Genomic DNA, 13,882 nt, shown 5'->3' with positions numbered 1-13,882 from the left:
CAGACACTCAGAGTAAATCAAGTCTCCACATGTTTGAAGGATCTTTAGTGGCGTCTGATTCGTCTCCATCAACAGGCGACACTTCAACCTGTGTGTGATGCTTCCTGTCAGACAATGATGCCACTTTGTAGAGACACAAGCAGGAAACAGGAGCATGAATATGAGGCTGCAGACATGTGCTACAGAAGGTTCTAGGTTCCATGTAGAACCAGAGGACACAACATCCATCTGACTGGGATCAGTTCTAAAGATGATTCACTTCATCAATAATGGTCAGTTTGGAGTTTGATCCAAACTTTGGTCTGAACATTTTCCATCAGACAACACAGAATATTTCAGATTTAGAGAGTTGACGATAGTGATGGGTTCGGCAACGCCGATGCATCAGCGCCTGTGTCGAGCTCATAGAGCGAAACACTGTGTCGGTGCGCGTATTGCGTTGGGAAAGCACGTGACCGATACAGTTCCTGTATCAGTCACTGTCTGACGCGCCAAACTGTGTTTATAAAGAAGAGCATGTGTCAGGATGCATCTGCCAAAAGGAATCCCTGAGCGTTTGCCGTTCATCGTCAAATTCATCTATAATTCATCTCATATCGGAAAATAAGGTGTCTTTTTTTATTTAATTTTATAATAAAGTGAAAGTGTATTAATAAAATAATTAATTAACTTTAAAAAGTTTTCACTTGATCTTTCTGAATTCAGATTAATTTCAAAGTGACTCTTAGTTTACTAATCATATTATTTTATGCAGGTTAAATGTCACATTTGTTCGACAGAACTTTCCTATTTAAACAAAACCACCTTAGTGTGTCGATCCCAGCAAAACTTCTAGACCCCAGATTTAAATCACCCTGGTTCCTCCAAGTGCAATGAGGGCATCAGTAGACTGCAGTCAGAACAGCAGCTGTCTATGGGGTGCCAAATGTAAAAGTAGCACCTATAACTAGTTTTCTCACATTTAACTAAATGACACAACATGTTTTCTCACATTTAGTTAAATGTGCAAAAGTCTAAATGTAAATGTTAAATATAAATGTAAATGTTACATGTTAAATCTAAATGTTAAATGTTAAATGTTAAATGTTAAATGTAAATGTTAAATGTAAATGTAAATGTTAAATGTAAATGTTAAATGTAAATGTTAAATGTAAATGTTAAATGTTGACTCTGGATCAGTGCACGAAAATACTGGAGAGAAGCCTGAAGTCGAAGCCATCATGGCCGCCAGCTCCGACTCCCTCCCGTTGGGGGAGATTGAACGGGCTGTAACGGCAGGTGTGCGGGCTGAGGCTCCGCTTCAAACTGCTGTTCTGTCGTAAACACCATTAATGAGGAGTTAAGTAGGTTTAAATAGAATATTTCTGTGGCGCCGGTGGAGAATTAGTTGGCTAACTATTCTAGCTAGCCGAAGTTACATACAGGCTAAAAACAAAAGTTTCCAGATCAGATGTGGGCGGGGTTTGCGCGCACTGTTTGAGGTGATTGAGTTCGCGTCTCTGATCTGAGACCAGCGCTGTTTGAGGGTAGGGATGGAGTCTACTTGCCCATTCATGAATATTCAGTTTTACACTCGGCCAACATTTAACATTTACATTTAACATTTAACATTTACATTTAACATTTACATTTAACATTTAGCATTTAACATTTACATTTAACATTTACATTTAACATTTAACATTTAACATTTAACATTTAACATTTAACATTTACATTTAACATTTAACATTTACATTTAACATTTAACATTTACATTTATATTTAACATTTACATTTAGACTTTTGCTCATTTAACTAAATGTGAGAAAACATGTTGTGTCATTTAGTTAAATGTGAGAAAACTAGGTATAGGTGCTCCTTTTACATTTGGCACCCCATAGTGACCGGAAGTAATACTGGAACAACATTGTAGAACAGAAACCAGAAAAGAGTAAAGAAAAAACAGGAAATGGAACTAATAATGTCTACAGAACCCAGACCATGACATGAAGAAGCTGAGATTATGACGACACAACAGCACAAGCACAAAGTTACTCTGCTCATTTTAGACTAAACATCAGTGATCAGGACAAATCTGACTCATTATTAATGCTTTTATCCACATCTTTGATTCTTTATTCAGATTGATGAGCTGCAGTTTGTCAGAGATCAGCTGTGATTCTCTGGTCTCAGCTCTGAAGTCCAACCCCTCACATCTGGCACAACTGGACCTGAGTGACAACAACCTGCAGGATTCAGGAGTGAAGCATCTGTGTGGTTTTCTGGAGAGTCGTCACTGTCGACTGGAGACACTGAGGTCAGTTCACTGTTACTGCTCTAGGTTCTCGAGCAAATGTTGTTTAAATGTTTAATGATGTTTGACCATGACTCCTAGAACTGACTGAGACTAGAGGAGTGGAGAAGGTCAAAGGTCACTGACAGCTTGGATCCTATGGAGACACTTTGATCCACACTAAAGCATATGTGTAGTCAGTGTCTCTGTTCTTTACTGGTGACGAAGCCTAAAGTTGAAAAAATTGTCGCTAAACAATTATCTGACCACCTTAATGGGATTAACCTGTATGAAGATTTTCAGTCAGGATTTAGAAAACATCATAGCACAAAAACAGATCTGGTTAGAGTCACTAATGATCTTCTATTAGCTTCGGACAATGGTCTAGGTTCTGTCCTTGTCCTGTTAGATCTTAGTGCTGCATTTGATACAATTGATCATAACATTCTATTACAGACACTGGAACATAGAATCGGGATTAAAGGAACAGCATTGGGATGGTTTAAATCCTATTTGTTGAACAGATTCCAGTTTGTTCATGTTAATGAGAAATTCTTCACATGCACAAGGATTAGCTATGGAGTACCACAGGGTTCTGTGCTTGGTCCAATTCTGTTTAGCCTATACATGTCTCCTCTAGGTGAGATTATTAGGAAGCATTCTATTAATTTTTATTGTTATACAGATGATACTCAGCTATATATGTGCTTGGAACCAAATGAAACAGATCAACTAGTCAAAATTCAAGGTTGTTTAATAGACATCAAGTCCCAAAACTTCCTTCAACTAAATTCAGTGTAGCGGATTCAAATTATAAGGAGTTTGATATTAATGCAGAAACATTAATATACCTCAAAGTTGGGGCACCAGGTTTGTTTTAAAGCTGAAACCACGCTTGTATCAATCTAGCCAATGCCAAATGTCAATTTAATGAGTTACCAGTTATGGACAACAATAACAACTTTCTTGTGATAAAACCAAATCAGTCTCTTATGCCATGAATTCTTGTCGCGGTTCAGTGACCTCTGCTTAAATCTGAAGAACAATGCACACAAAACCATATTCCTTTTTAAGGTTTTATTAATCTAACAATACTGGATATATGAATAACAGAATATGGAAATACTCAAATAAACAGAACAGAAAATGAGAGAACGATCAGAATAAGATGATCATCTAAGGATAACTAATGAATTTGGAATGTTCAATTTTAGCGCCTTGAGAAACACCAGACTTCTCAGACGATTAGAGATGTTCGTCTTGCCTTAGTTTGGAGCTGTAGCCGCTGTGCAGCGTCTCCCGTTACCGGCTTGGTTCAGCAGGCGTGCCCTCTCTGGTCCAGGTGCCACGGCCTCTGGGCCAGGAATCGTTGCCCGCGGTGATGATGATGGCTTCGAGGCCAGCAACCGCAGTCCCACATCCAGCTGCTGGTTGACCCTCTCCGTTTGCCCGTTGGTCTCAGGGTAGTACCCTGAGGAAAGGCTAACCTCGGCCCCCAGGAGTGCGCAGAATTCCCTCCAGAACCGGGACACGAACTGGGGTCCGCGGTCGGACACTATGTCCTGAAGGAAACCATGAAGGCGGAAGACATGGTCCATCATGGCCTGGGCCATCTGTTGGGCTGAGGGGAGCATGGGCAGAGGGATAAAGTGTGCACATTTAGAAAACCGATCCACCATCGTCATGACCACCTAGTTACCTGAGGATGGTGGCAACCCGGTGACGAAGTCCAGTGCCACATGCGACCACGGCCGATGAGGCACTGGTAAAGGTCGCAGGAGGCCGGCGGGCCATTGGTGGGACGGTTTGTGCATCGAGCACGTGGGGCACCCGGCCACGTACTCCCGGACATCTGACTTCATGGAAGGCCACCAGAATCGCTTGCCCACCCTGAACGCGGTGCGGGGTGCCCCGTGGTGGCAGCCGACGGTCGAAGCGTGGGCCCAGTGGATTACTTTGCCTCTCAGACCTGGGGGAACAAACAGATGATTGGGGGGACATGCGGGTGGTCTGGGGAGACCCTGGATGGCTTCCTGGACGCGCCTTTACACTGGCCAGGTCACTGCCCCCACCAGGCAGCCTGCCGGCAATATGTGATCTGGTTCCACTGGGGCGTCCAGGTGGTCGTGGAGCCGAGAGAGGGCAGAGAGTTGTGTGTTCTTGGATCCAGGGCGGTACGACAGGTGGAAGTAGAACCGGTTGAAGAACAGCGCCCAACGGGCCTGGTGGGAGTTTAGCTTCTTAGCTGTCTTAATATACTCGAGGTTTTTGTGGTCGGTATAGACCAAGAACGGCTGTGCTGCCCCCTCTAGCCAGTGTCTCCATTCCTCAAGCGCGGTTTTTGCTGCCAGCAGGTCCTGGTTCCCGATGTCATAGTTCTGCTCAGCCGAAGATAGCTTACGGGACATGAATGCACAGGGGTGAAGCCTACCTTCGGCTGGGTCATGCTGCAATAGCACCTCGCCAACCCCTGAATCCGAGGCGTCAACCTCAACCACAAATTGGCACGCTGGGTCTGGCATACGAAGCACGGGTGGGGTAGTGAAGCTTCTTTTGAGGTGCTGGAATGCCGATTCCGCCTCGACTGACCACTGAAATGGAGTCTTAGGAGAGGTTAGTTGGTGCAGGGGAGCAACGATGCTGCTAAACCTCCTGATGAAACGGCGGTAGAAATTGGAAAAGCCTAGAAAATGTTGCATTGCCTTCCGAAACTGGGGCGTCGGCCAATCTTCCACCGCCTTGGTTTTGGCCGGGTCCATTTGGATTCGGCCCTGGGACACAATAAAACCCAGAAATGACACGGTGTCAACATGAAAATCGCATTTTTCTGCCTTAACAAAGAGTCGGGGCTCCAGTAGCCCCTTTAGGACCTGGCGGACGTGGTTCTTGTGTTCCTCCTCTGTACTGGAGAAGATCAAGATATCGTATAGGTAGACAAAAACAAACCGGTTAATCATTGGACCCAAAACCTCGTTGACGAAGGCCTGTAAGACGGCGGGGGCGTTGGTGAGGCCGAATGGCATCACCAGGTACTCGTAGTGGCCATTTGGGGTGTTAAACGCCATCTTTCACTCGTCCCTTTCTCGGATTCGGACCAAGTGGTATGCGTTCCGTAGGTCCAGCTTAGTGAACCACTTGGCCCCTGATAGTAGCTCAAAGGCGGAGTGGAGAAGGGGAAGAGGGTACGAGTCCCGAATGGTGATGTTGTTGAGCCCGCGGTAGTCAATGCATGGTTGAAGGGTGCCATCTTTTTTGCCGACAAAGAAAAACCCCCGCCCCCGCTGGGGATGAAGAAGGCCGGATGATGCCTGTAGCCAGAGCCGAGTCCAGGTACTCCCTCATCGCCTGTCTTTCCGCCGGGCCGGGCTGGAACAATCTCCCCTTGGGGGACTGGAACCGGGCCGCAGATTGATGGCACAATCATGGGTTCTGTGTGGTGGCAGGGACATGGCCTTGGATTTACTGAACACGGCGGCGAGGTCATGGTAACATGCCGGAACTCCTGTCAGGTCCACTTTTTCCTGAACCGTCATGGCCGGTGAGTCCTCTGCCTTCATCAAAGGCTTAAAACAAGTACTCCTGCAGTCTGTGTCCCACTCGCTTACCTCACCGCTCCTCCAATCCAGCCTGGGGTTGTGCCTGCGGAGCCACGTGTGACCCAGCACCACCGGATGGTAACATGCCTCCACCACCAGGAAATGGATGCGTTCCGTGTGACCTTCCGCAAATTCCATGGTGATTGCCTCTGTGTGGTGGGCCACTCTCCACAGTTTGCGACCATCCAGTGCTGCCGTTTCTACCGGAGCTGTGAGTGGGGAGGTGGTGATGCCCATTCTCTCCACAAGGCTGGTGTCCATCAGGCTGGCATCGGCCCCTGAGTCAATGAGGACTGCCTGCTGGAGAGAATGCCTGAAGAAAGCGTGACTGTAGGTAGTGAACGGGCGGAGGCACTTCCAAACATGATTCGGCTCACCACGATCCTCCGTGCTCGTGATGAGCCAGGTCTTTTAGCGGACATTTAATTGCGAAATGTCCGTTCTGTCCACACTATAGACACAAACCCTGGGAGCGGCGTCACCGCTTCTCTGAGTTGGAGAGGCGAGCGCGTCCCAGCTGCATGGGTTCCTCTGGTGGCTGAGAAGCTCCTGAGCTCTGCGAGGTGGAGGGTCCATCAGCGTAACACTGACCTCTTGTGGGGGCTTCCGTCTTGCCACGGTGTGATTCCCTCGATCCCGCATCCGCGGTGCTCTCGCTCGCTACTCCCCAGTCGTCGGTCAGTCTGGATGGCCAGCGCGATTAATGCATTCAGGTCGCTCGGCAGATCATGCGCCGCCAGACAGTCTTTAATGCGCGGATGAATACGTCGCCCAAGGCTCTCATCCGGCCTCCGCTGCCAGGGTTCTAAACTCGATTGCGTACTTGGCCGTGGTTCTCCCACCCTGTCGAATATTCACCAGCCTCTGCGCCGCTTCCCTTCCGGGCGTGATCTCCTGGAAGATCTGTTTCAAGGCCACAGCAAAGGCTCTAAAAGAGGACATGCAGGGTGAACCGTTCTGCCATTCCGCGGTTGCCCAAGCCTCCGCTTCCCCGGTCAGGTGCGAAACAGCGTACGCCACCTTGGCTCTCTCCGTGGGGAACGCGGGAGAATGTAACTCATAATGAATCTCACATTGTGAGAGAAATGCCTGACAGTCGCCGGACTCACCAGAGAAGCGGGTGGGCGCTCCGAGGCGTGCGTCTGGTGCCGGAGAGGGAACCGGTGGAGCCTCCGCGGGCGCGCTCGCTGCTGGATCGGCGCGGTACTATCTGGGTTTCCTGGAGCGAGGCAGCCAACCGCCTCCACGAGACCTGCCACCGCGTTCTCCTGACTGAGTGCGCACTCCGCCAGTTTCTGGAGTGCAGAGTTTGTCTTCTCCTCCTGCTCGCTGAGTCGTTTTTCCTGAGCGAAGAGCGCGACGCGGAGACTCTCGATGCTGGCTGGGTCCATTTCTGGCCAGATTGTTCTGTCAGGGCGTTGTAGATGGCGGACCCACATGCACAACACAACACAGCTTGAAGATGGCAAGTGAGAGTTTATTCCAGGTTACAGGGTCCAGGTCAGGCAGGGTCATACACGGGAGGTCAATACGTGATATACAAGATCAGGCAGAATCGGTGTCAGGGACAGGCAAGGTTCGTACACAAGAGACTGATTCACAATATCACACCATAACACAATACACGTGTAACGATCACTTTGACACTCAAATAAGCAGAGACGTCAGAATGGTTAAACAGCAATATTAAATGCACGTCAGAATGGTTAAACAGCAATATTAAATGCATAGAATGTACGCTGTAACAAATGAAATGTTATTCATCATGACTGATCTTGTCTTATGTAACACCCTGGGCATTACTAATTAAACAATCGTAACACTTAAAAATGTAATACAATAATGAGGATACCTAATTGTAGCTGGTGGACATAGTCTATGTGTATGTTGCACAGATTAAAAGAAGTAAAGAAGGTGAGTATCTCTATTTCAACTTTGTGCCTTCACACAAAGGAGAGCATGGTGATAAGTTGAAGTCCCTTTGTAACTTTAGGAATTTCCTGGCAAATCTGTAGATCAGGCATTAAACATCACACAGAAACCAATCTAATATCAAATGATAACATTTTGTCCACAGAATACAATGGCATCAGTTTCATGACAGTTGAAGTTTCTACTACATCTGAACCAGAACTTGTGTCCAAATGAAGAGTTTTCCTTTTATTACTTCACATTCCTGGTTTACGATCCAGATCTTCTGGGCGAGTGGGAGAGTCCATGGAGTGAGTCTCGGTCTGGTTAGTGATAAGGCAGAGGAGGACCCTGGTGAGATTTAGATTGTGTCACCTAAAAGTATCCATGGTCTTTTGATGTGCACTTAGCCATATGTGTGTTGTTTATGTTAAACTCACAGTTTCTTTGTGAGAGAAAACAGTGTCCTGTGGAATAGACAGGAATGGTGTGTATTCTTATCTTCTGGTGAATCGCAGCTTTGTCTCTCTGGAAGGGAGTGAAACTCACACGTTGTGTTAAGTTACCTAGGTCCAAACGTGAATTGCTACAGTACATCAGATAAAACTGAAATTCTCATTGTTGGGCCTAAAAATCTGAAAGAGACACTATTGAGTCAGATAGCCACCCTGGATGGCATAACATTAGCTTCAGATTCTACTGTGAGGAACCTTGGTGTCATCTTTGACCAGGATCTCTCTTTTACATCATACATTAAACAAATCTCCAGAACCGCCTACTTTAATCTTAGAAAAATAGCTAAAATTAGAAGCATCCTCTCTCAGAGCGATACAGAGAAACTGATTCATGCATTTGTTACCTCTAGGCTGGACTACTGTAATTGCTTACTCATAGGATGTCCTAACAGCTCCTTAAAAAGCCTACAGCTCATTCAAAATGCTGCAGCCAGAGTCCTGACAGGACTTAGAAAGAGAGATCACATTTCTCCTACATTAGCTTCTCTGCACTGGCTGCCTGTAAAATGTAGGATAGAATTTAAAATTCTCCTACTCACCTACAAAGTACTCAATGATAAAGCTCCTTCTTATCTTAAAGACCTCATAGTTCCTTATGCTCCCAGCAGAACATTTCGTTCTCAGAGCGCTGGGCTACTTGTGGTTGCTAGAGTGTTTAAATGTAGAACGGGGGGCAGAGCTTTTAGCTACCAAGCTCCTCTCCTCTGGAACCAGCTCCCTCTTCAGGTTCGAGAATCTGACACACTCTCCACCTTTAAGATTAGTCTTAAAACCTTCCTTTTTGATAAAGCTTATAGTTAGAGATGGTTCAGGTCACTGGCAATGATTGTTAGTCACAGGAACCATCTCTTAGTTAAGCTGCAATAGACATACAGTAGACTGCTGGGGGACTTAATTTATACACTGAGCTCCTCTGTTTCCAATAACCTCCCATCATTGTTCTATTTTCAACTAACCTTGTCTCTTGCTCTGCAGTAGTTGTACTTCTCTCCCTCTCTCTCTCTCTCTCTCTCTCTCTCTCTCTCTCTCTCTCTCTCTGTCTCTCTCTCTCCTCAACTCTGTCCTAACCTACAGGTATCATTGAACTCATAGTTGTGTCTATGATGGGCAGCTGTGGATAAAACCATCCTGCCTGTGCTCTGTTGTTGCTTGTTGTTGTTGCTGTGCTTTTCTCTCTCTCTATCCTCTCACCCCAACCGGTTGAGGGAGATGGCTGCCCACATCCAGCCTGGTTCTGCTGGTGGTTTCTTCCTCGTTAGAGAGGGAGGTTTTCCTCTTCACTGTTGCTGTCAAAGGCTTGCTGTATGTGGGATTTGTTGGGTTTAGTTGTGTAACGTCTTAAACCTTACTTTGTAAAGTGCCTTGAGATAACTTTGTTGTGACTTGGCGCTATATAAATAAAATTGAATTGAATTGAATTTAATTAAAGTTCACTGGCGTTTATCAGAGTTTACACAAGAAAATTTCAGTCAGGATCATGTTGTTGGTTCTGTCTCCATCAAGACCACATGGAACAAACCAATGAATCACATTAAAGACACATGTTGTTGAAGAATCTGAGTAAAATCATGACGACACCATGAGACACTGAATGGTTTCAACTGACTCTGTGTTTTCTACTGTTTCATCCTTGATTCTTTATTCAGATTCAGTCTCTGCAGTTTGTCAGAGATCAGCTGTGATTCTCTGGTCTCAGCTCTGAAGTCCAACCCATCACATTTGACACAACTGGACCTGAGCTGGAACAAGCTGCAGGATTCAGGAGTGAAGCATTTGTGTGGTTTTCTGGAAAGTCGTCACTGTCGACTGGAGACTCTGAGGTCAGACCCAATGTTTTAGTTCTGTGTGAGCTTAATGTGATATGAATGTTGTGCTAAGACATGATTCTGATGTTCTACTGATTCACACTGAGGGTCTTCATGGTAAAGTCTGTTTTCTTCGTCTGTGGTTTCTGTTTTAACCTGCATCCTGTTGGGTTAGATGTTTGGACCTTCTAGGTTCTAAAATTCTACTTTTTCAAGTGTTCCAAACACACGATTAAACTTTGAATGGTTTCAACTGACTCTTTGTTTTCTGATGTTTTTGTTAATTTTGATTCTTTATTCAGATTGAGTTACTGCGGTTTGTCAGAGATCAGCTGTGATTCTCTGGTCTCAGCTCTGAAGTCCAACCCATCACATCTGACACAACTGGACCTGAGAGGAAACAACCTGCAGGATTCATCATTGAAGCCTCTTCGTGACCTGGAGCAGAGTCCAGACTATGGACTGCAGACTCTGAGGTCAGTAGAGGTTGGAGTCAGTCTGTGCTGCTTTCAGCAGTATTGGACTAAACTCAGTTAGTGTCACAGCAGAGATCCAGTGTTTCCTGTAAAGCTCCAGTCACTCATCAAAGTGTCGTAGCATCAACACTAACTACTGATCAGGTTCATGTGTGTCACAGCTCTGAGATCAGTCTGGCTGATAGAACCATGGTTCCATGTACAGTAGTAACCATGTGGTGCTGGTCCAGAACAGAACCTCTGCTGAAGTCCAGTCATCACATCTGTGTCTGTGTCCTTCTGTCATTAGTTTGCTCCAAAGCTTCTCATGTTTCTGTGTCAGCTGATGTTTCAAAGCAGAGAAGATGTTGGTCACCACACAGCGACTCTGTCTATGATGGACCAACAAGAAGTCTCTAAAGCCATGACTCAGCAGTTTGTTTCACTGTGGACTGGAGTGAAATGTGCAGAGTCAGCAGACTTGATGCTTCAGTCCAAGACATTAAGATGAGCTGAAAGGAAGCTGCTCCACTTCTGCTGTGAACACGACTGAAGTCCTGCTGCTCTTTGTCCTGGATGTGACAGATGATGAAGGGAGTCTCTGTAGACACTCACTGATCTGCTCTCTGCTCTCATTCTCTCGGCAGCTGGAGATGATCCAGATGTAGAAGCAGCAGCAGTGTGTGTGTGGAGGTTCTGACTGGTCCATGTTACTGGGAGCAGAGCTTCATCCACAACTGACTGACAGAGAAACCAGAACCAATGGAGACGACTCTCAGTGTGAACTGATCTGAGACCAGCTGCTCTGTGTCCAGTCCACCAGGATCATGTGGGAAATGAAGTGTGTAGTGCAGTAGTTACAGTAGATATCGGGGACAGTGTTGACTGTAATTCTTCTTGTTTAAAGAAAAACTGATGTATTTTCATGTGTATAATTTACAGCCTTGCTTTTATTTTTGTATAAAGTGTTTTCACACCTTAATGCTCTTGTGTTGTAATATGAAGTAGACGCTCTGGTCACAGACAGATTGTTAATAAAGAATCTATCCTGTATAACCTCTGTCCTTGGTGCTGCAGCATGTGATCGAGGTCTATGAAAGTGTGAAATGTGTTAACGTTAAAGTTCAGACTGTTCAGAATTGATGCTGTCTAGGTTTAACATTATAGGAAGTACAGAATAACCTGGAAGTTACATTTCAATAGTAAAAGACTAGCAAAAGGACCACTGTACCTATGAACAAATATCTGACCTATAAACATATTAAATATTACCACAAACATAAATCAAATGATATCAGAAATATTTTATTGTGAAGCCAGAACATGATTTACTTGAAATGGTGAATTCCTGATGTAAAGCGTGTTTGTGCAGCCTCCCCCTGAACAAGCATTAGGCCACCGTGGAGAGGACAAACTCCAGAGAAAGAGCCAGGCTCAGGGTGGGTGCTCATCTGCTGACTGGAGGCCGACTGCTGCGTCTCTGGAGGAACATGAGTCACAGGGTCAGCGTCAGTCAAACCACTGATGCTACGATTGGTGGACGACCTCTTTGTACCGAGGAACACGAGTCACAGCGTTGTTGTGAACGCTGACTGCTCTGAGCATCAATAATTGAAAACAATTGTGAGTCTGTATGACTTAAGTTGTTGTGATGTTTGTAGTTGAGTTCTTGCTGTCATCAGTGATCCAGCCTCCAGTCAGTTAACGTCAGAGTCAGAGTCAGGGACTGTTCTGTCTCCTCAGGAACTCAAGTCACATTCAATGTCCCACTACTGACAGCAAACAGAAACATGCAGCTAAAGTAAATTCACTTTTTCCTCAACACAGTTGAGCAGCAGCAAAGGATCAGGAGCCAGTTAAAACTGTTATAATATGTTATGTCATTTAAATGTTTTTTTTTTGCAAATGGCTGCAAAAGTCCTAGAACTGATTAATCTCCACAGGTCTGCAAGAGGCCGAGTGCAGTGCGGCTGCTGCCCCCTCGTGGACAAACATAGGAACAGGACCCTTTATTCCTGAGACATGAATTCATGGATAACACAACATTTCTAGTGTGACACCTGATTTAATTTGTTTTCATTGACATGATTACAATATATATGAAACTGAGAAGTCTTGGGAAGCAAAACATGTAGAGTAATAATATCTGGTTGTATGTTAGAAATTAGAAATGATTTAGAAATCCTTATTAGTTCCACAGTGGGAAAACTGAATTCTGCATTTGACCCATCGTCCACGGGGAGCAGTCACATGACCAAGACCTACACAGGTACTGAACATTGTGCGTGTCACCAGGCAACCTTTGTTCCAAATCTTCTTTAAAATGATGTGATTCTGGTTTAGAAGTAACCAGTTTCCATGTGACGTCATCAAAGTTACACCATGAGTCACACTCACATGAGGATCAGTAACGTTTGGGTCATTGGAGCTGTTCTTTGCAGCAACATAGAAACTGGATCTGGACTGAACGTAAATAGCTCAAACCTGAATCTATAAAGTAATTGACATGGTTTCAGTAAGTACTAGTATCAGGACTAAAAGCAAGGTCATCCTCCACCACAGAACAGATGACATCCTAGTAACACCATTGATGTTTAAAACATCCAGTCAGTTAACGTCAGAGTCAGAGACTGCAAAATTTGAAATCCACCCACACTCTGGCCCTGACCAAGGCGCAGAACAAAGGGACCACCACATGGTCCTTCACTTGTCTGGTCTTGTAAATGGCCAGCTTGGCCTGACCAGACAAGAAGTTCAACAATTGCCACTTCTCTGCATTTGTTCTGCTGTAACCAGCACCGAAGATGAAACTATTAACACTCCACAGTTCATTAAATGCATTAAAAACATCAGAGAATAAGTTAAAAAGCTCAGCCAGTTGTGTACAGTCCATAAAACAGTGGAAGACAGTCTCTGTTTCACCACAGTGCACACAGGACCACCTGGGTTGATCTTCCCAGTGAAGGAGTTCACGGCGATGGCTCCATGTAGAATCCTCCACTGCAGGTCCTCAGTCCTTTTGTTCAGTGGTGGTCAGTGGTGGCTTGTAGAGGACTCTCCACACTGTCTGGAGAGGCAGACGCCAGTTCTTGCTATCCTAAAGGTCACCCTTCTTGGGCAGCAAACTGCAGCTGAGAGGCAGGAAGTTCCCTGTCAGACTCTCATGAACCACAGAGAGAAAGTCTGCTCCAAAGTCACACCAGAACGTCTTATAAAATTCCACAGTGAGGCCATCCAGCCCTGGAGCTCTCCCTCCCTTAATGCCCTGCAGGGCTGTAGACAGCTCCTGCAGAGAAATGTCCAGGGCATCGTTGGTCTCTCCAGA

The 13,882-nt window shown here is 45.4% G+C and overlaps 1 protein-coding gene across 13 annotated transcripts in view; it reads left to right on the top strand.

The window, feature by feature from the left end:
- The window catches only part of LOC114851105 (NACHT, LRR and PYD domains-containing protein 12-like), a 166,759-nt gene that overhangs the window by 86,505 nt on the left and 66,372 nt on the right, over nucleotides 1-13,882 (top strand). For 9 of the 13 annotated variants that reach the window (XR_008694067.1, XM_055507079.1, XM_055507084.1 and 6 more), the window contains 2 exons: nucleotides 2,126-2,299; nucleotides 9,944-10,117. The exons of 3 other annotated variants lie outside the window; for them this stretch is intronic. Coding sequence is in view for 9 of the 10 variants with exons in the window: in XM_055507079.1 (XP_055363054.1) it covers nucleotides 2,126-2,299; nucleotides 9,944-10,117 (348 nt within the window). In the remaining variant the exon portion in view is untranslated. The remainder of the gene's footprint in view (nucleotides 1-2,125; nucleotides 2,300-9,943; nucleotides 10,118-13,882) is intronic. One more of the 13 variants, XM_055507083.1, reaches the window with a different exon arrangement.

Source organism: Betta splendens, chromosome 2 (genome assembly GCF_900634795.4).
Source record: "Betta splendens chromosome 2, fBetSpl5.4, whole genome shotgun sequence".
In the NCBI taxonomy this organism is placed as follows: Eukaryota; Metazoa; Chordata; class Actinopteri; order Anabantiformes; family Osphronemidae; genus Betta; species Betta splendens.
The sequence above is the reverse complement of the archived record's forward strand: the minus strand, read 5'-3'. Positions and strand labels throughout refer to the sequence as shown.